Below are 22290 nucleotides of genomic sequence, written 5' to 3'. Positions count from 1 at the left end.
TTGCCCATTGTCAGCACCTTCAGCAAGGGCTTTGGAGTCCTGCAGTAGTGCAGGTTTTAATTGAGTCAGCCTGCCCCCTTATGGTCACTCTGTATGCTTTCAACTCAAATAGGCATTCTTTTAAAACTAAAATAAAAAAGTTATACTTACATTTGTATTGTTTTAAGTAGTTGTACAAAGGAGTTACCATTCAATTAATCATTTTATAGGTCAATGCATCTTGATTAATGTAACCTCTTTCATCATTCTCTACCATCCCTCCCAGCCCAACCCCTCCCCTCAATTTTCTTCATTTTGTAAAAGATATTGAATAGAATGACTCTGCTCCTCTTCATTTATCTACTCCCTTCCCCTTGACCTCCCCTGACATACACCCTCCAAGTGCTAGTTTTCTGATACTCATTTTGTTGGACAGTGAGTTAGTTTATCTAAGGAATTATACTGTTTGAATTTTCTCCTGCAAATATACTTCAGTTAATACATTTCTGTACATTTACATACAACCCCATATATGTTTATTTGTACATTTACAAACTAGTTTTAGCTTCTACATATGAGAGAAATTAAGGCATTTTTTGTCTCTCTGGGCCTGATTTACTTTACTTAACATAATTTTTCCAGGTCCATTGCTTTCTTTGCAAATGATATAATATCATGCATTCTAATGGATGAGTGAAATTCCAAATGGGTGGTCTTGATGTCATATAGTATTGCCAGAAAATGGGACTTTCATCTGTTAACCCATGTATCACTTTAAACATTCTATACATCTCAGAAATTACCCCCCAACACACACACACACGCACACACACACACACACACACACACAGACACACACACTCGTACATACACACAAACACACTATAGGCTATACAGATTATTGCAGCTGGGCCAAGGGAAATTTAAACCAAACCCCAAAGGGCCATACAAAGACCTACAGGTCCAGGCACTTGTGACTGGATAAGCCAGGTAGTGATATAAAACCTAAGGATCTAAAATTCAGAAGCAGCAGCTATGTATTATTAAAACTCATGCAGAGTCACTCTGCAGAGTGCACTTTTGCTGGGTACAGGAAGGAAACCATGAAGAGTGACTCAAGGGTATCACAAATCAAGCACCACATTCTGGCCAGGCCCAACCAAAGTGATTGTGAACACTATCATATTGTTTTCTATTGCACAAATAAAATGCTATTGTCTCCTTTTCCACAGTAATAAAATCAATTAGAGATTAAATATTAACTAAATAATTCACTGTAGACAAGATTATGAGTTCCTGATCTTGTGGCAGGACCATAAATGTTGCACAGGAGAAAAATTGGGTAAACTCTGCTTACACTGCAGATCCCCATTTCATTTCTGTGTTTCCAGAAGCCATAAAGAAAAGTCATGCTGAAACAAAGCAGCTTTTTTTCCTTTTGGAGCTGGAAGAGAAAAAGGTGGGGGCCTTTCAGGTTGTCTTGTAGTTATAACGGATCTTGAGACTTCTGATGGAGGTTTCTGTTAGAACTCTTTATTTATAGTTTATTTGAATTTCAAAGTTAATATTTAATGGCATACTTCAGAATATCTGTGAGATATCTCCTACACATCCTTTGTCAGAAGAACATATGCTGAAGTTTACCGTAGCTATGCAATCACTGACTCTCAGATTACATGATTACAATTCCCATTCTGTGATTGACTCTGAAACAGGAGTTATAACATTTTTCTGCAAAGGAACAGGTAATATTTTAAACTTGTGGGGCTTACAGGCTGTGTTGTCATTACTCAAGGCTGAATCTGTAGCAAGAAAGCTGCCATAGACAAAAGCTGAACGAACAGGCTTAAGAGTGTTCTGATAAAACTTTATTTACCAACACAGATCTGACCTTAGCCTATTTCAATTCTGAAACAAAATAACTTATGAGTCTTAAAGAGTAGAAATGGTGCAAGGAGGGAGAAGAGGGGAAGGCAGATACAGAGAGAAAGACTGTGAGACAGAGAAAGGGAAAGGAGAAAGCCAGTGTTAAAATATGATGCTGACCTTTTGTTTCCTAGAGAGCTTAAAGACCTTTTTGAGTGATCTGTCCTTAAGTTCCTAATTTCTAATCACATAAGTTAGACTGTAAGTTTATTAATTACCTATAAATTCAGGAAAATCCACACATGCCATTTACATCTCTCCTTTGCCTCTTACTTTTAGTAAGGTTTCATAGTCTTCACCATCAGCGAACATCTAAATCAGCCCTCAATTAACATCTCATAGCTCTGGTTCCTTTTATGAGGAGCTCCCTAGTGTTCTTTACTCAGCTGCAAAGATAATTCTCAGAAGAGAGTGTGCAAAATAATACTTTATCCAGCAATGAAAATTTAAAGGACATTCTCGTTTGTGGTATAAATATGTCTTTTTAAGGAAAAAAAATGAGTGGATTTTGTTTTCATAAAGGCATGTGTTTCCAGATGAATTTGGAAACTACCTCCAGGAGATAGAGCCTCATTTCAAAGACTCTTTACAGTGTAGTCTTCATGAATGAAGTTGTCTCCCATGGCACCTTTAACTTACATCTTCATGAGTAGTACATCTGTTTGGTTTCATGTTAATATCTTTAATGTAAAAAAAAGTCCCCTCAGAGAACTGAGTTTAAAATGCTAGTTATAAATTAATAGTTGGGGACAGAATTTGGGTAGCTATAATTTTACCTGAACCCATTAGTGGCTGACATGGAAATCAAACAGAATAGAACTGTTCTAGATTCCTTAAATATGATCTGTAGTCTGTGCCTTGATTACTTTTGGCAGTTACAAATAGGAGCATGGAGGGTTTTTTCTACCCTACATTGATAAAATCTAAATGGACAATTTGTGTAAGAACTGTTATTTGAATCCTTTCAATGCCTATTCTAAGAAGTGTGCTGGATGAAAGGATGTGCGTAACACAGAAAATTGTGACTGCATGGCTTTCATGGAAGGTATTTAATTGTGTCTGATGCTTTTGCCGCAGAAATATAAAAGACAAAAATCCATTCTTCCTGCTTTGTTCGTACTTATGAAGATATGGATAAGAGAAAATCAGTCTCTTGCTCTGGATATAACCCTGAACTCCACAATAATAAAGCAAATGTTTCTTAGAACCAGAGAATTTATATGCAGAAATCTGAAAAACAAGGCTAGTTGTTTTTTTTTTTAAACAAGGAGCCTTCATACATTCAAGGGCATTGCTATTGACATTTATGTTAGATATGAATTAGGAAACTTAATTATAAAGCAATCCTAATCCTCCATAAATGTTTTAATCAATTTGTATTAATTCATATTTAAAAATGAACTAAAGAATACCAATCATTCAGACCTGAAGAATGGGAGATGTGGGGAGGATTTTTCCTGGTCAGAAACATGGCTATCTAGTCTTGAAAATGTGCACATAACACAGAGGCAAATACAAACACACTGGACTATTGAAGTAAAGCACTGTATATTTTAATCTAGTTATGTTTCAGAAACATAGTAGAATAGCTGCACTTTAACTGAGCCATTGTCTTGAAGTAGCTTCTGTCTATAGAACATTGTATCTAGGTGATAGAGTCTCCTAAACAATGGCCTGGAGAGAATAAATTTCATGTTCCAGTGGAAAATGTTATCAGTGCCATTCTTATTATCTGCTTGGGACATTTGGACTAGCTACTTTTAAAAATTGAAGGCACTTCTAGATACTACAAAGACTCTCAGAATTTTAGAACCAGCCTACACACGTAGGTGCCACCTGTGAGTAATTACTCATTAGACTCAGAGGACAATCAATAACCATCATTTTTGTGGCCCAGCAGGGACCACAGCTGAAAACTGATATGCTTTGGTGGAAAAAGGGGTAGAAGAAGGGTCAACAGATGTGTGGTGTGTGTGTGTGTGTGTGTGTGTGTGTGTGTGTGTGTGTGTGTGTGTGTGTGTGTGTGTGTGTGTCAGAGAGAGAACACAATGCTCAGCCTGGCTGTGGTCAGTTAGAATTGATTTGTGCAAGGCAGGTAATATTTCCAATAGTGGTATTCACTGTCAGTAATATTTCCAATAGTGGTATTCACTGTCAGTGCAACATGACTAGTTTGGAGAATGGAAAAGAAGAGAAACTATTGCATTTCACTTAAAAAATGATCTGACCTCATGTAGGAAACTAGCATATTATTTACCTCAGTAAATATAGTTATCTATAAATGAGAAGCACTTTCCAGGAGAGAAAATGAACCCCAAGAATATTCACCAAAGTGTAGACAAAACGATTTAGACAATTAAAAGTATTGAATCTGAGTTTTTTTTACTGTGAATATACTGTACAGAGGGATTACAATTGCATGGGCAAGATAATGAGTACATTTCTTATCAAGCATTGTAGCCTCCTCCTTTGTTTCCCCTTCCCATCCCATCCTCCCCCCGCCTCTCCCCCTGAATCTGAGTTTTTAAACTTCCAACAGTAGTAACAGCAAAGGCTTCTGAGCCTCTAGAAGGTGTGTGCACATTCCTGTGTGAGTGCATTATTCTCCCTTTCTAATTAATACAGGCATGAAATTAGATTAATGACTTCAAATAGAGCTTAATCATTGTCGTTACCAAGCCTAGAATTACAGAAATGACTGCTCTAAAATAACCTAATCCAACCTCTTAATTGTACAGATGAGGATATTGATGCCTTTAGTCAAAATTATGAAATTAATGAGTTGGAGCCTGGATTGCAAGTTGGTTTTCATGCAATAAGTCCGCCAGGCTTGTCCATCAACTACGTAAGAAGCACATAGTCTTCCTAAGTCTAGGCATATCTGTAAGATGCTGGCTTTCCTGTCCTTTGTCTTTTTTAAAAAATGGAAATTGTCTGAACCCAGACAAACTAACCAAAAGTACTTAAATGAATTAGGCTAGGAAAGAGAAATTTGAAATCTATACCTCCCTGAGTTGGGATAAAGGCAGCTACAGGGCCAGGATAGGTAAGTGGGGGCCAACAAGAAAATGGCCCCTCCACCTGGCAAATCAGAGACAAGAATAGAAGTCATGGGAGCACACTGGCTACAGCAGGAGAAAACATGGAAGCTTAGACAAAGAAGAGACATATGGGACCTCCAGGTTCCCTGTGTATAAGAGAGTAACTTAAATCTATAAAGAGCTTACCACTGAACTTGACTTAGTTGTTGGTGCCAATGTAATTCATGGAATCAAAGTAGCTTGGCTGAGCATCTGTCAACCTGAGCATTGTTGCCCAAACTTGTTCTTGGGGAAAACTGGAGAATAGAACCAAAGGAAGGTCCTCCTGCCGTATAGGGCTGACGGCTGTCACCTTACCATGCACGAGGGCCCCTCACCTTCCCATTTTCTACACAAAAATCACCAGTCTTGAGATCCACTCAAAGGATCCCACCTACCCTTTTGATGTTTGGTTTTAAAAGAATTTCCCTATCCTCATCTCTCTATTCTGTCTCAATGTGAGTGTGTCATAGATACTCTAATGTAGTAAATGAAACCATTTTTAAAATTACAAAAATAGGGGCTGGGAAGGTGGCTCAGTGGTAGAGTGCTTGCCTTGCATGCTTGAGGCCCTGGGTTCGATTCCTCAGCATCACATAAGCAGAAAAAGTGGCGCTGTGGCTCAAGTGGTAGAGTGCTAGCCTTGAGCCGAAGAGCCTAGGGACAGCACCCAGGCCCAGAGTTCAGGCCCCACGACCGGACCCCCAAAAAAAAAAATCCAGAAATAATTTGACTCTTCACCTTTTAATTCTAATTCATCTTGAGTACAAATCTTTCCTAGAGGAGTATCTGTATAGTAGAGATTAAATAGTAGAGTTATTACCTTCTATTACCAGAGTTAAAACATCTTTTTAAAAATAAGTTTAACAGGTAGAAAGAAACTAGTGGGAAAAAATTCCGTAAGGTTATCCTCTAACATTCACTCCTCTCTCGCTCTACTCCTGTTTAACTCCCTGCTGTTTTTTGAACATCAGAATAGGAGAATGGAGGGAGGGAGGGAAGGCAGAAGGGAGTCAGCTTTGCTTTCTCTCCAGGGAATATTATGACACCTATCCATCTCTGTGGCTAGTCTCCTTCTAAGAGGTTTGCCCTGACCCTATTACTTACCACCACTATTTCTTCTAGCAGCCAGAACTCCCTACCATCCCCTTAACATGATTACCTGTCCCCCATAGCATAAAAGAGGATTTATTTATTAAGTTCAATAACATAATAACTAGAACATATGACCTCCACAAAGCACAGAAGTCTGTGTCCATTTTGTTTACTTATTTATCTCCAAAGCTTAGGATGCAGTAAATACTCAATAAATATTTTTTAGTAAATAAATGGCCACATGGATCTTAACTCCCAAGGATAGAAATTTAATAAGAGTTCTACCAGGTTATGCCTACATGTAGCCTTGTTTTTCCTAATCATGATTTGCTCATAGGTCAGGTTCTCAGGATACATTTTCTTTTTGATAATTTATCTCTCTTGAGGAATCATCTAGAGGGAAGTATTCCTCTTTCTCAAAAGGTTTTAGGAAGAGCATCAACCTTTGCCCTTAAGTTCCATTGAAATTCAGTTTACTGTGGAAGAAATACAGATTAGAAAAAATCAGGCCAAGACGCTGTTTCTAACATCAAACCATGTCTAGATGGTAAAGAAATAAATAATATTAAAGAAAGATCATCTTTTCACTTGGGCCAAGCAGTAACTTTCTTGAAGCTGCCCAAAATAAAAATGGTTGATTTACTATTACTCCTGCCAGATATTGTTTAAAATTACTATGGAGAAAGTGTAGATAATGAGGAGAGGCCCAGCTCAAGAAATCCATGAGATGAGGAAACAAACAAACAAACCACTACGTCTGTCAATATTTAGGCTTCTAAAACAAAATGTCAGAGTAAGAACCATGTGAGGAGCAGCAGCAGTTTATGTCTTCCAGTTTTAAAGTCTGATGAAGTCCCATTTCCTCTTCACAGGAGCATGCTGGAGCCTCTTTAATAGAGCAACTAATCCCATTCAAGAGGGGTCAGGCCTCCTGACCTAATCACATCCCAAAGCCCCACCCTTTAACACTGTAACCATGGTTAATCAGATTTTAACACAGACATTTAGGAGGAAAGGGCCTCTTTCACACCGTAGCACTACTTTAAAGCTTATGATTCGGCTTCTCAGGCTTTCCACAGCCAGCACACAATCATGCCTGAAAATCATGAGGTTCTTTTCCTCCCACCATTGCTGGCCATCTCTTAAGAGAAGCCACATGTTGGTCAAAAACAACAACAAATAGCTTTAGAAGCTGTAGTCACAGGCTGGCCATGAACTGGATTTGCATTGTTGCCTCAAAGACTTTTCTTCTTTGTATGTATGGGGCTTTGAATCAAATGCAAATCCTTACATATGCTAAGCAAGCACTCTATCACTCAGCCATACCCCAGCTCCAAAAAGTATTCTTACAGTTTGTGTTAGCTTTCTGTTACTGTGACAAAAAAACCTGTGATAAATCAACTTATACATTTGATCATATGGTTTCAGTCCATGGTTTTTGGACCTGTAGCAAGCCAACAGATTGGATTTGGAGCACATGGTAGAGGAAGTTGCTTACTACAAGACAGATTGGAACCAAAAGAAATAAAGATATGGCTGGGTGCCAGTGGCTCACACCTGTAATCCTAGCCACTTAGGAGGCTGAGATCTGAGGATCATGGTTCAAAGCCAGCCCAGGCAGGAAAGTCCATGAGACTCATCTCCAATAAACCATCAGAAAACCGGAAGTGGCACTGTTGCACAAAGTGTGATAGAGAGCTAACCTTAAGTTGAAGAAGTGAAGGACAGCGCCCAGACCCAGAGGTCAAGCCCCATGACTGACAAACAAGAAGCAGAAGCCGAGGAAGCTGAAGAAGCTGAAGCCGAAGAAGCAGAAGGAGCAGAAGGAGCACAAGAAGAAGACGAAGAAGAAGAAGGAGAAGGAGAAGGAGAAGAAGGAGAAGGAGAAGGAGAAGAGGGGGAGGGGGAGGGGGAGGGGGAGGGGGAGGGGGAGGAGGAGGGGGAGGGGGAGGGGGAGGAGGAGGGGGAGGGGGAGGAGGAAGAAGAAGAAGAAGAGGAAGAAGAAGAAGAGGAAGAAGAAGAAGAAAGGAAGATATGGAGAGGTCCCAATATCCACTTCAGTAACAGACCCCCTAGCCTAACTTCCTCTCACTAGGCCCCATCTCTTAAAGTGCTCTACCACCTTTGAAAAGCACTCAGGGTCAGGATCTAAGGCTTTAAACTTCAACCTTTAAGGGGCAGTTATCGAAGCCACAGCAAAGTTAGCATCCAAGTAGTGTTCTATTTTACATGAAAGTCTGTGACAATTTATCTCCTATAGTTTCAAAAATTGTTTGCTTAGTACAAAATATCATTCTTAGTGTACCTTTTGTGTGTGTATTATTTGCTTTCTCCTTGGACACTGGCCTCTTCCACTCTTCGGTAGACTCCCCAAAGTCAGGAATTAGGTCTTGCTCAATTTAGTATCCTACATGCTAGACCTATGGAGGTTCTCAGAGGGTATTGGTTTAAAGGTTGACTGGATGGATGGCAATGCTGTATGTTGCTAAGCCCTAACTTGGTTGTATTTTTTCCTCCCTCAAGGACTTTGGCATTATGTTCCTGCACCACCTTGTAACTATTTTCTTGATTACCTTTTCATATGTCAACAATATGGCCCGAGTAGGAACCCTGGTCCTCTGTCTTCATGACTCGGCTGATGCTCTTCTAGAGGTAAATATTTCCATCATCTTTAAGAGTAAGAAATCAAGGACTCTTGAAATGCTTACAATCATGTATTCTTCAATGTTATTATGCAAGATGGTGCTTTGAAACTGAGGAATATTTATTTTTTGGTTAAATTAATAAAAATAGGACCTTCAATTAATATATAAACTTTTACACAAGAAAAGTTAACCATGCTAGGATGCTTTATTAATAGAAGAATGAGAACCTTTACTATTGTACACTTAATATTTTTTACAATGAGAAGTTATTTTAATATGGTTTCTTGAATTGTAAAAAAGGCTGATTTATCTAAAAATTATATATAACCCAGTTTTGTTGTTATAATTATACATTTCAATAAAATTAAATATTTATTGCATAAATATACGTGTAGATATCTATTCCTTACCTTTTTTTTGGGGGGGGGGGTCCAGTCATATGGCCTGAACTCTAGGTGTGGGCACTGTCCCTTAGCTCTTCAGCTCAAGGCTAGCAGTCTACCACTGGAGCCATAGCGCCACTTCCAGCTTTTTTCTTTTTGCTTATGTGGTGCTGAGGAATCGAACCCAGGGCCTCATGCATGCAAGGCAAGCACTCTAGCACTGAGCCACCTTCCCAGCCCTATTCCTTGTGTTTTTACAATGAAAAATGTAGAATTGCAAATTATATAGAGAAACTGTAAAGAATTTACTACACTCAAAAAGTGTCACACTCAAAAGTTTTTTCACTTTATACTAAGAAATTTGTATAGCCAGTCAAAATTTCTAATAGAAATGGGTCTCAGAATCTATTCTAAGTTTTTATTCCTTTCTGCCTACTGCTTTACAATCTTTAAAATGTTTATTGTTATTGTAAGTATAGAAATATCCTCAAATAATGGCCTGTTACTGTAGTATAAGCCGAAAGTCTATAAATTTGAGTCTACTCATAAAAGCAATTAGTTAAGGCTTAAAGTAGATACACAGCATCTTATTAGAAACCTCTGGTGTCTAAAGAGAACAGAAAAATAGTACTAATGGACTAGATAAGTCCAATAGTACTTTGAGGCTATGGGTTTTTTTTTTAAGCTTGATTGTTACATATTTTTTTGCTTTAAGATTTTTATTCTTTTTTTAAACTTTATTTTATTTTTAAAAATGTTGTACAGAGGGGTACAGTTACATGAGTAAGGCAATGAGTATATTTCTTGTCAGCATTGTTACCCCTTCCCTTGTTGTTCTCCCACTATCCCTTCCCTCCCCCACCTCCCTCACTCCTCCCGTGCCCTGAGGTTGTAAAGTTCATTTCTAACATAGTGTCTTGTGGGTATCATTGCTGCAATGGGCCATCCGTGTCCTTGTTTCAGCAACTGTTCAACATTTATTTTATTTTTATTTTGTCAGTCGCAGGGTCTGAACTCTGGGCCTGAGCACTTTCCCTCAGCTCTTCAGCTCAAGGCTAGTGCCCTACCACTTGAACCACAGTGCCACTTCCGGCTTTTTCTGCTTATGTGGTGCTGAGGAATCGAACCCAGGGCCTCATGCATGTGAGGCAAGCACTTTACCACTGAGCCACCTTCCCAGCCCTGATCAACATATTTTTAGAGAAGAAATATATATAGTAGAAGGGAGGTTTCTTGAAAATCAATTACAATTTGGTTAAATCTTACATATACCTAGAAGTCAACATTTATGCAGCAATATACAATGTATTAATCAGTCATGTAGTCAGCCAACTTTAATTGCTGTAGAAATTGCTGGCATGATGATTATAGGGCAGCACTTCATAAAATATTGGTTGAATTATCATCTACCACTTTTATCCATAAAAGAAAAAAATTATAATAATCCAGAAATCAAGAATTCCAAGCAAATTTTCTTCATTATCTACCTGGATTTTCTTTGATATTATAAATAAGATTTGAAAAGATCTAATTAATGACACTTTAGTATGGGATCTATGGCTTGGCCAGTTCTGACAAGTTAATGCATCTGCTTATATATTAGCTATTAATGAGGAAACATAAAAGAATAATTACTTGGTTTGCCTAATACAAGAGAAGGCAGACATATTATTTTTATCACAATTTTTGGGGTTACACTCCAAGTATCCATGAAAATTAAATCCCATAATCCTGGTTTCTACTCTGAAGGTATTTCTTCTTAGGAATACATTTATCCCATTGTTTTGTACATTCCTTAAAACCATTAAATCACAACTTCTGACTATTCTGTCAGCAATCTTTTCCAGTATGACCCAGTTAACTTTCAACAGGTAGGAAATAACATTATGTATGTACGGTGCGTAGTAGGTACTATAGTTCCATGTAAAAATGTAAAAAGAAGTAATCGAGCAAGATTCTGCAAAATTCTCCTACTCTTAAAGCCATCTTAAAAAGTAAGAGCAGAGCCGAATGCCAGTGGCTCATGTCTGTAATCCTACCTACTCAGGAGGCTGAAATCTGAGGATCACAGTTCAAAGCCAGCCCGGGCAGGAAAGTCCATGAGACTCTTATCTCCAATAAACCACCAGAAAACCAGAGGTGGTGCTCTGGCTCAATTGGTAGAGTGCTAGCCTTGTGCTGAAGACGTGAGGGACAGTGCGCAGGCTGAGTTCAAGCCCCTTGACTGACAAAAAAAAAAAAAAAGAAAGAAAAAAAAAGTGAGAGCAGATAAAGGGGTGTGGCTTTCTCCCTAACTCATATATAATGTAAACGTGGTCACTTAAGTCACTGCCATAAATTTTGAAACTACTTCTTAGAGATGTACTGAACATTAGTGACTTTCATCTAGGAAGTGACTTGGAACTTTGAAAAATCTACCAAAAAAATGGATTAGCTGAAATAACATGATCTTGATGCTTTCTTTATTTCTAAGTTTATGAGACTGAGCCAGGAAGCTGTCTCCTAGAAATATTCCTTGAGCCTATTTAAAGCAAATCTGCAGTCCAAAGTAGAAAGGAAAAAAATACTGCAGAAAAGCTCCATATTTTCTTTAGTTTGTGACCTCAGCATTTGGGACTCTGTAAAATGTTTAAGGGTTGATATAACACTTGCTATTTTGATTTGTTAGGCCAGATTTCTGTTTTGGTGTCTCTGGCTTCCTAAGATCATTCATAATGCAAAAGTTTTTTACTTTTCCTGTCTGTTTTCCTGAAACCAAGCATATAATTGAATTTCTCGAGTTGCTGAATATTTTATTAAATCTATGACAGCCCAACATTCTACTTATGGTTAATGCTGCATTTCACTCAACTTATGTGTAATTTATAAACACTGGTGCATGATGCATGACATTTTAAAGTAGCAAGCAATTTTATGCATTTGGTAAGCTGTATCTTATAGGGGACTCATGCATATTGAAGGAAGCTTTTCACTTATCAGTTTAACTACATTCATGTGTTATATTCCTACCTTTTATAGGCTGCCAAAATGGCGAATTATGCCAAGTTTCAGAAAATGTGTTCTCTCCTATTTATTATGTTCGCCATGGTTTTTATCACCACACGGCTGGGAATATTTCCACTCTGGTGAGTATACCAATTTTCTTTCTTTTCTCCCAGGAGAGAGTTGCATTTTTGACTAAGACTCTCCATAGCACAGGGTGAGTGGGATGTGGCAAAGATACAGACGATCTTCCACCTGTTTAATTACTTGCTCAGAATATGATGCAGCCATAGAAGTTTGACCTAAGGAAAGAAACATGGCATTACAATCGGATGTCAGGGAGTGGAGTTCCTTGCCAGCTTTCACAAAGGGTAGCTCTAGCAGAATCTCTTGGGATCTTGTTAGAAGTAAATATACCTGGGTGACACCCTAGATCCAATGAATCAGAAACTCTCTGGATGAGTTTAGGCTATCTATGATTTGGTGTCTGTCTTGTTGCTGATTCTGCTACATATTAAAGTTTAAAATCCACCATCCATCCTAAATACTTCTTCCCATCAGCAGTATGCAAAGCTAAAGAATATAGAAAATATAAACACCTGGGATTCTCTATGACTCCTTGATGTCTAGCTGGCTTTTGGTTCAAAGAAAATGATGACATATTTTTGATGGAATTTGACAATTCCTCCTGTAGGAAATAGGTCCAATGTTATCAATCTTTGTCTTGAAGGAATAGCCTTCCTTGATCTAGAAGAAAAAAAAATCAAAAAGAACCTCCAGTCACTCCGAATGTACCACTGGTAGGCTTTTCTTTCATGTAGAAATTGTAGATTTGTTAGTTTGTTTGTCTGTTGGAGGTATTGGAGGTTAGCACAGGGTCTCAAGATTGCTAAACTGGTATTCTATCACTTGAGTCACATCTCTAGCCCTGTTTTTGCTGGTTATTTTTGATATAGGATCTGGAAAGCTTTTCTTCCCAGGCTGGCTTTGAACCATGAGTCTCTCACTGTCAGGATTACAGGCATTCGTGTCAGATTGAAATGTTGCTTTGAATGAGAAATTCAAGCAATGAGAATTACAAAAAGTAGGGGGAGGGATATAGCCGAATGCTTAAATGGGGATGCAGGTTGACCCATTGTGATGATGAGATGTACAGGACACTATGTTGAAAAACAAACGTTACAATGTGGGGTGTGGGGGGCAGGGGGAGTTGGGGAGGTGGGGAGGGAAGTGATGGTAGGGGAAAACAAAGAAGGAGATAATAATGCTCAATACAAAATGTACTCATTACCCTACTCATGTAACTGTAATTCCTCTGTGCAATATTTTCACAATAAAAAATATATATAATAAAAAAGTAGGGAAACGAATGAGTACACTTTTACTTTTCTGTTGGGTCATCAAAATGACCATGGTAAAGTTGGGGGTCATTTAGTGAATTGTGTCTATCACCAGAATTATTAACTTCCCCCACTGACCGCCCCCCCCCCAACAGCCTTGCCTTAAGTCTTACAGCCCTTTTAGATTCTTTTAAATGCAAATCTTTTTCTAAATAGCAGTGCCAGGTGTTGACAACAGCCATTTATAAAACCTCATTTTATATCTATAATGTGAGTCTTTGTAACTTCTAAGCAAAGAATTCTTAATCTGCCTTAGAAACTCCTAAAACTACTTGTAAGGTCTATGTTGCAGGGTGCATGGAAGAATGTGTGTGTGTGTGTGTGTGTGTGTGTGTGTGTGTGTGTGTGTGTGTGTGTGTGTCTGTGGATGTGTGTGTGTGTGTGTGTGTGTGTGTGTGTGTGTGTGTACATGTCTCTGTGTCCTGGGTGCAGGGTTAATAGCTTTAATGGAGTCTCCGATATCTGCAAGTGTTTTCTCTTATCATGAAAACAGACTGAGTGTCCCCTCATACATCTGGTAGAAAGCCCTTCAGAGCATGAAGTTTTCTAATACAACACCTTCAGGTTTTCTCCTCTGCATACACAGCCTTAATCATCAACTCTCACCAACACTTGTTCTTCACTGGTCCCCTGGAATTCCTCTGGTCGTATTCTCACCACACCCTCACTAAAGCCAGAACACTGAAAATTAGTATTCTTTCCCAGCATGTCTGAGCACTGTGAGCACACCTTACTTGGTATTCCTTCCCAGCGTGCTATGAGCATTCTGAGCAGCTTTCACTGCACAGGTAATGATTCACACAGGCAGCTGCTGCCAGACTGGACCCCCCTCTTCTAAAGTAATTTCATCTTTATGTATTTCACTTATGGCTTTTTTCATACCTAATTACACAGACTACATCTACTCCTACCCCAGGAAGACCTCCTCATACTGTTTTCAGATACTGCCCTAAGCCAGTAGGCTCTTTTGAACTATGCCATGAGGTATTTATCCTGCTCAACTGGATTGGCAGATATGCTGTGAGTTTTTCAACCCACTGAAGAAAAACATTGACTGAAAGGAACTTCTAGTATCTTACGGAGAGTTTTTTGAGAATTTATGAATACAAATAGATTATCTGTGTTTTGTACATGTACTGAAGATCTCTTTGGGTTCAATAAAACCTTATCCCAACTATAGACTAAGGTGATGGGGGTAGATTGATTAAACATGAACATTTCATAAACCCATTTCTCCTTCAACTAGGAGAAGTAAAACTATTCCACCATCCAACTCTATAGCACACCCTCCCCTTACCTTCTATTTGTTGTTGTTTTTCAACACATTTGTTTGGAATCACCATTTCTTTGGAAGTACCTTCTAGGTTCCTCCTGATTATACTTGTGTTCCTTACAAACCATTAAAATGTATTTAATCGGTAGGGTGTTCTCTCTCTCTCTCTCTCTCTCTCTCTCTCTCTCTCTCTCTCTCTCTCTCTCTCTCTCTCTCTCTCTCTCTCTGTGCATGTGTGTCTGTGTATGTGTATGTCTCTGTGTGTGTGTGTGTGTGTGTGTGTGTGTCTGTCTGTCTGTCTGTCTGTCTCTGTGTCTGTGTATGTGCCAGTCCTAGTGCTTGAACTCAGGGCTTATGCACTGTACCTGAGATGTTGTGGTGAGGGCTGGCACTTTACCACTTGATCCACAGCTCCATTTCTGGCTTTTTGGTGGTTAGTTGGAGATAAGAGTATCATGGACTTTCCTACCCAGTTTGGGGACTGGCTCTGAACTGTCATCACCAGATCTCTGCCTCCTGAATAGCTAAAATTACAAGTAAGAGCCACAAACACATGTAATATAATTTTCTGACATTCTTAAGTCCACTATTTTCAACAGTCAAGGTCTCAACATAGTTCAGTGTTTAGCTGGTACATTTGAACTAGGAGGTTCAAACCCTGCTTTTACTATTCAATTAACATTTTTGTGCTGAGGTTTCAAGTCTTAAATAAGAATGATGATACCTACCTCATTGTGTTGTGACATTAATTGAGTTTAATATATCTACAGAGCTAAGAAAAATGTCAGGTTCACAGTCATTGCTTTTAAAAGTCAAAGCCAAAGTGTTGGCTTTTCTTTAAGTGACATGATTTATGTAATGTGAAAAGAGAGACTTCTCAGGAATGAGTAAGAAAAAGACCAGCCATTCAATAGAAGCATTTGACAAGGCCCTCGACAGATATAGTTCAGGAAAAAACAGATGACAAAGCCAGATGTGGTAGTGCTTATATGTAATCCCAAGAACTCAGAGGGTTGTGGCAAGAAAATCATGTTTGGGTCCAGGTGAAAGTTAGAATCTATCTCAAAAACCAAATACAAAACAAAAGGACTAGGGGCATGGATTAGGCAGTAAACTATTTGCCTAGCATTCACAAGGCCCTGGATTCAGTTGCCAATACTGCAGTTGAAAAATCTATATGAAAGGTAAAACTATAAAAAGAGATGCTTAACCTCAGCAGAAACACAAAGATGAACATTATAGCCTTGCAAACACATAGACGTCAATGCTGCTGGAACCTAAGACTGGGATGGCAGAAGTCTCATTTTAAACCTAGTGTCTTCCCCATGGTCATAATTACTTAAGAGACCTGAAATATAACTTGAAACCTCACCTCTTCTACCTTCCTTTGGAAATTCTGATTTATTTGGTGTTGTTGGAGAATGAGTATGGCTTTTCTAGGATCCCAAAGTGATTCTACTGTGCAATCATGGTATAGACCTGTCTTCAAGTGGCATGACTCTAGTCCAGCTTGTGCTATTGTAGTAATACCAAAGACATTAATGAGGGGAATGGCAGTGATATTATGCTAATATGCCATGCTAATGTATGCTAATATGTCAGTGGTAATTCTTGTTATGAATACAGTGAAAAGCAAGACACAGTTCTGGTGCCTTCTTTCTTTGCTTTGCTTTTCCTTTCTAGTTTGTAACCTTTAGAAAAGTACAGAAATGTTACTTCTGTCTGGGTTGAGAGAGATGACTTATCTCTGCATAGTTGTTCAGTTTTAACCTTTCCAAAAGAAGCATGTGTTGCTTTTGTAACTGAGTTTTTAATTTACAAAGACTTAAAGATTCCCTTCTCATACTGATAATGAACCATCTACAGGATTAGAGATTTATTTTTTCATGTATGTTAGAATATTTATATCAACTTTATTTAAATATAATTTACAAGTCATAATACTCACCCTTTCAAAGTATGCAATTTAGGGTTTAGTGGTTTGTATTATCTCATGGTGTTGTACTATCACTGCAATCAATTTTGGAATGTGTGTGTGTGTGTGTGTGTGTTGATACTGGGGCTTGAACTCAGGGCCTGGGCACTGTCTCTGGGCATTCTTGCTCAAGGCTAGTGCTCTACTCTTGAGCCATAGCATTCTTTCTGGTTTTGTTTTTGTTTTGTGTTACTTGAAGATGAGAGGTTCATTGACTTTCCTGCCCAGGCTGGCTTTGATCCACAATCCTCAAGTCTCAGCCTCCTAAGATATAATTCTAGGATTATAAGCATGAGCCATTGACACCAAGGAAGAATATTTTTATAACCCCAAAAGTTATATTCATTGGAATTCTCACCCACCCACTAGTTCCTGTAATGATTCATCTATTTGTAAGGATTAATCTATTTTCTATCTCTGTGGACTTTCCTATTTTAGACAGTTCAAATGAATGGTTTCAAACAATATGACATATTTTTGACTTGGTCTTTTCAGCTATCCTGATAATTTCAAGGTTTTTCCAAGTAGTAGAAGGTACCAGTACTTCATATTCCTTCTCATTGCTGATAATACGCTATTACGTAGATAGACCACATTTTATTTGTCTGTTTATCAGGTGATCAACAACTTTTGTGTTATTTCTACTGTTTGACCACTATGACTAGTTCTGATATTAACATTTGAGTACATGCTATGTGCAAACACGTAGTTTTAGTTCTCTTGGGCATATTCTTAGGAATAAAATTTCTAAATTACTTGGAAAATCTATGTTTAACTTTTTGAAAATCTACTAAACTATCTTCCAAACTTACAGCACCCCTCCACATTCTAACCAGCAATTTATGATGGCTCCATTTTCTCTACATAATTCCAGTACTTGCTATTGTCTGCTTTTTGGATTATATTAATCCTAGTGGATATAAAGTGGTATGTTAATAAGGTATTGATTTACTTTCAAATATGTATTCATTTTTCACTTTTATGTGGGTATTCTGGTATCTCCTTACCATTCTTGATGGGCTATTTGTTTTATTGTGATTATATTGTGACTCCAATGAACCAAGTTCTTCTTTGTTATATTTTTTATTCCCTTTGAGCTATTACCACCTTTTGGAATCACTACATTTTATCTAGATTGAAGTCATCTGCTCTGTCTGGGAATGTTCTGTCCTAATAAACTGGGAAGTAGAGACACATTTTTATGGTCCTATCTTCCTGTCTTCTGGCTTAGATATTGTCCAAAGAAGTAATGATCATTTCTCTCTAGGGGATACCTGAGGCACATCTTCTGCCTCCACATACAGGTCTGACCAGACCTGTATGTTCGCAATGTTTGCATTGTTTCTTTCTAGTAACATCACTTTCCACTGTCCCTGGCTTTGCTGTTTCTGGGACATAACTCATCCGAGTAGTGAAATTTGTGCAACCTTGGCCCTGCTACACTGGCCAGTCTTGAAGAGAGGGAAGCTAAAGTGTCAACTGCTCCTCTGGCCCATCTCCACAGTGCCCACCCTTAGCCTTCTGTTATCCCCAGCTTATGAAAGATTGAAAGATGAGAACAACCAGATTATTACCAAATAATACAACCACTATGTGAATTATTCCAATGGAAAGAGACCCTCCACTTCTAAAATACGTCCCCTCCAATTCCACACAGCAGTAAGGATGAGAGAATTCTGCTTTAGCCCATGCAATATACCTCCCAAATCTCCACCGTTTGGTACTAGTTCTGACTCTTCCTAGAGAATATTTAATAAGTAGACAAATATTTTTAGAAGTTGTCCAAAAAGAAAAGTACTCCTTACCTGACTTATCTAACTGTAACCCCTTAAATATATAAAAAGAAAAATTCTTTTGCCCCACCTACCTATTATCTTGGTCAAGATACACTATAAATTCCATCCATCTGCTTTTCTCAGGCTTTCATGTTTATCTTCTCTGATTCTTAATTTTATTGTATAAAACCTGTAGAAGTTATGGCAGCTCTTCAAAATGAATGTTTCCATTCCATATGAGTATTAATACACATTGTTTTGAATTAATATTCTTAAGATCATATTCTGTGATCATACTGACATAATCCTGTTAATAGTATCATGGATCTCATTAGTCACATGAGGGTAAACTCTCTATAGAACCATCATTTCTTTCTTCCTACTAACATAAAACTCTAGGCTTTTATATTCGCCATAGAAACCTCCTGGAAGGCATGATAATTTGTCTCTGTTTCCTATTCTTGGTAATGACATTCCTCTACAATAATTTAATGGTTATTTTTGCTGGCATGTAAGTATATAGATAGGATAACTACTTAAAGAATATCCATGATTCACTAGTTATCTAGTTTGATTATCCTTTTATCAAAGGGCATTTATGGGTTCAGATAGTGGCAGGATTAATGAATATACCAGTAGACTTTCATATCTATAGCTCTTGCAAATACATGCTTATTCATCCTATGTGATAGTGTATATAATGAGGGCCAAGTTTTCAGTGACTACTTATTATGTATTTTGAAGATTTAAAGTTACAATTGGCAGTCCTAATTCTGATAATACATATTATATACACATCTATATGTGTAAAAGTATATATTATACTACTATTAGTGAAAAGTTTATCAGATCAACATATCATTTTAATTTTGCCATCATTCAGAAAAAACTTTTAGCTTAATTATTTCCTTGCATTTAAACTTCTAATAGATTACAGCTTGTTAATTTCCCTCAACTCAAAAATCTATTTTAGCCTTTACTTTATAGTTAGCCAGTGATTGATCCTTTTGACAGTAAGCCTTTCCATTACTGAAAGTGATTGCCATTTTCATTGGTCCAAATCTCTTTCCTCCCCTCCCCATGTGTGTAATTCCTGAGGCTTCTAACAATTTCTCATGGTTTATGAAGTGGCTTGAATTTCACAAAGGGTAAAATGGTGATCAATCTTATTATAGCATCCATCACAGTGCCTTGCTCACAGTAGTGACTGAGGAATCCTTGGTTGAGTGAACCAAATACTCTTTAATGATGCAGGCTCACATCTTTCTTCTTAGTTGACCTCCTTAAGTCATGGTAAAGTTGAGTGGGAACAATGTCTGTCTTATTACACACAGAACTTAAAGCGTTTAGTCAGTGACTCACTTAGGCTTTCTCTGGACTGATTTCCTGATACCAGTTCAGTTCAACAACTCTTTACTGTGTTTTTTGGTTTTTGTTTTTTGTTTTTTTAATTTTTTTATTGTGAAAAAACTGTACAGAGGGGTTACAATTACATGGGCAAGATAATGAGTACATTTCTTATCAAGCATTGTAGCCTCCTCCTTTGTTTCTCCTTCTCATCCCTTCCAAGTCTCCCCCTGCCTCCCCACCAAAGTTGTAAAGTTCATTTTCGATATGACAACTTGTACTTCTCATTGTTGCTACAGATCCATTTGTATCCTTATTTAAATGATATGTATTTAAATGTTTTTTTTTCTTTCATGCATTTGTTTCTAACGCATTTATAAGATTATTTCTTTGTGGCTTTGTATGTCCCTCCCCCACAGTATAACCCCTGCTTTCACTGTATTTGATGTGGGTATAATTTGTGGAAGGGAAGGGGAAAAACAAGTCGTTTGTTTTTGTTTTTTGTCGGTTGTGGGGCTTGAACTCTGGGCCTGAGAGCTGTTCCTCGGCTCTTCAGCTTAAGGCTAGCGCTCTACCACTTGAGCTATAGCCTCATTTCCGGTTTTCTCATGGTTTATTGGAGATAAGAGTTTCATGGACTTTCTTGCCTGGGCTGGCTTTGAACTGCAATCTTCAGATCTCAGCATCCTGAGTAGCTAAGATTATAAGCATGAGCCACTGGCACCTGGTTTTACTGTGTTTTTTGTTTTTTTTTTATGGTAGAGTGCTATCTTCCTTATGGCCATAAAGAAATTGAGAGAGAAATAGAGAGAGAAAGAGAGAGAGAGGATATATATATATACTTGTGTGTATGTATATATATATATATATATATACACATATATATATATATATGGTAGCTATTAAATCAAAGAGTCATTTAAAAATAATTACCTTGTCATCATATCATATGACAAACATCTCTGGCCATGTGCATCATTAAAATCTAATAAACCAAAAGATAAGGGTCTGATAAGGAAGTGGCATGACATTGTTAATTAATAGAAATACTACTTACTTGAGCCGTTTATGGTGTGTGAAGATCAGGTATATAACTTCTCTATTTATCTCATCATAAGTAAAATAAAATCAGTAGTAAATACTCTACCTATCTTACCAGAAAGAGTAGGAATAGAGTGGAATACTTTATAATTTACTTCATAAACATTAAGCATTTTTCAAACTGTTGTTACTATAAAAATGGGAGTTTTATCATGAACAAGTGATATGAGGTTTTAGTTACATTTTAACAACTTCCAACTCATCTAGATTAAAGCTATATAACCATAAGCGCTTTTGAAGTAAAATTTTGAAGCATTCTCCAATAATGGGACCCACGCTGTCTTTCTTTGATCACTTCTGTTCTCAGTATTCAATGAGCATATATAATAGAGAACGTACCGGACTCTGTTACTCCCCCAGATCTCAAGTGAGGGTACCTACCTGGAACTACTGAAAGTCATAGAATCTCACAGAGTGGCATAAAGTACACATGAATGTTAGTCTCAGATTCACAAGTCTTTATGCAGCCAAGAATTGGCAGACTAGGGTTGCCAGCTCTTTTTGTGTGGCCTAGTGGTGACTTTCCACTTCCCCATACACAAGCCTGGACACAGGAAGGCTGAGGTTGTCTTGGACCTTCAGGGGCCTTCTGCTGTGTGGGCAGAAGCAGGTGCCTTCTCAGAATGTTACCACCATCGCTTTCACCCTTGCAAAGAGAGGGGTTAGTTACAGATTTTTGCTCACTGAGAGCTTCCGTAATTAAAAAAGAAGTTTCAGAAGACTCTAGATCATTCTTTTAACATTTTCCTTCCAAAGGTTGGAAATTCATCCAGCTGCATAGTGGAATGGAAGCTTTTTAAACTTTTATTTTCTGGAAATAAATTTTACCAAAGTACATGGCTTGTATGCTTTTCTGGGTAGATAATATGAAACAGATTAGCCTTGGAGATCACAAATTTGGACAAGCTGATTTTTTACTCTGAAATTTGTCTTGTTCCTGGTCTGTGTTAAGTGTATTCTTCAAGGATAAAGCATGTAACCTTAAATTCTTTAACCTGTAGGTATTTTCCATCTTAACCAATATTTATATTTATGAGCATCAGCTAATAGATTCATGAGATAGAATAGAATTGGAATAGGGTTAGAGATGGAAATAGTGTGTTGACATTGTCTCTCTTCCTTTGAACGTTATAATTTTAATTTAATTCACCATTGCAAGGCTAAACCAAGAATTTTAAAAAACGGTTTAAGCAAAGCAGTCCACTATCTGATTTTATTAAGAAAGTTTTGCTGGAACACAGCCTTGCCCAAATGTTGCATGTTGTACTGCTTTCTGCCACAGGATGTGGCTGAATAGTTGTGATAGAGTTAGGACCAACAGCATCGTCT

The 22290-nt window shown here is 37.8% G+C and overlaps 1 protein-coding gene across 2 annotated transcripts in view; it reads left to right on the top strand.

The window, feature by feature from the left end:
* Positions 1–22290, top strand: part of Cers6 (ceramide synthase 6) — a 288857-nt gene that overhangs the window by 223639 nt on the left and 42928 nt on the right. For both annotated transcript variants that reach the window (XM_070021551.1, XM_070021561.1), the window contains exons 7-8: positions 8604–8732; positions 12127–12233. In XM_070021551.1, the coding sequence (XP_069877652.1) occupies positions 8604–8732; positions 12127–12233 (236 nt within the window). The remainder of the gene's footprint in view (positions 1–8603; positions 8733–12126; positions 12234–22290) is intronic.

The sequence above is a fragment of the Dipodomys merriami genome, unplaced genomic scaffold (assembly GCF_024711535.1).
Source record: "Dipodomys merriami isolate MVZ:Mamm:240054 unplaced genomic scaffold, mDipMer1.0.p SCAF_1, whole genome shotgun sequence".
Lineage (NCBI taxonomy): Eukaryota > Metazoa > Chordata > Mammalia > Rodentia > Heteromyidae > Dipodomys > Dipodomys merriami.
The sequence above is the reverse complement of the archived record's forward strand: the minus strand, read 5'-3'. Positions and strand labels throughout refer to the sequence as shown.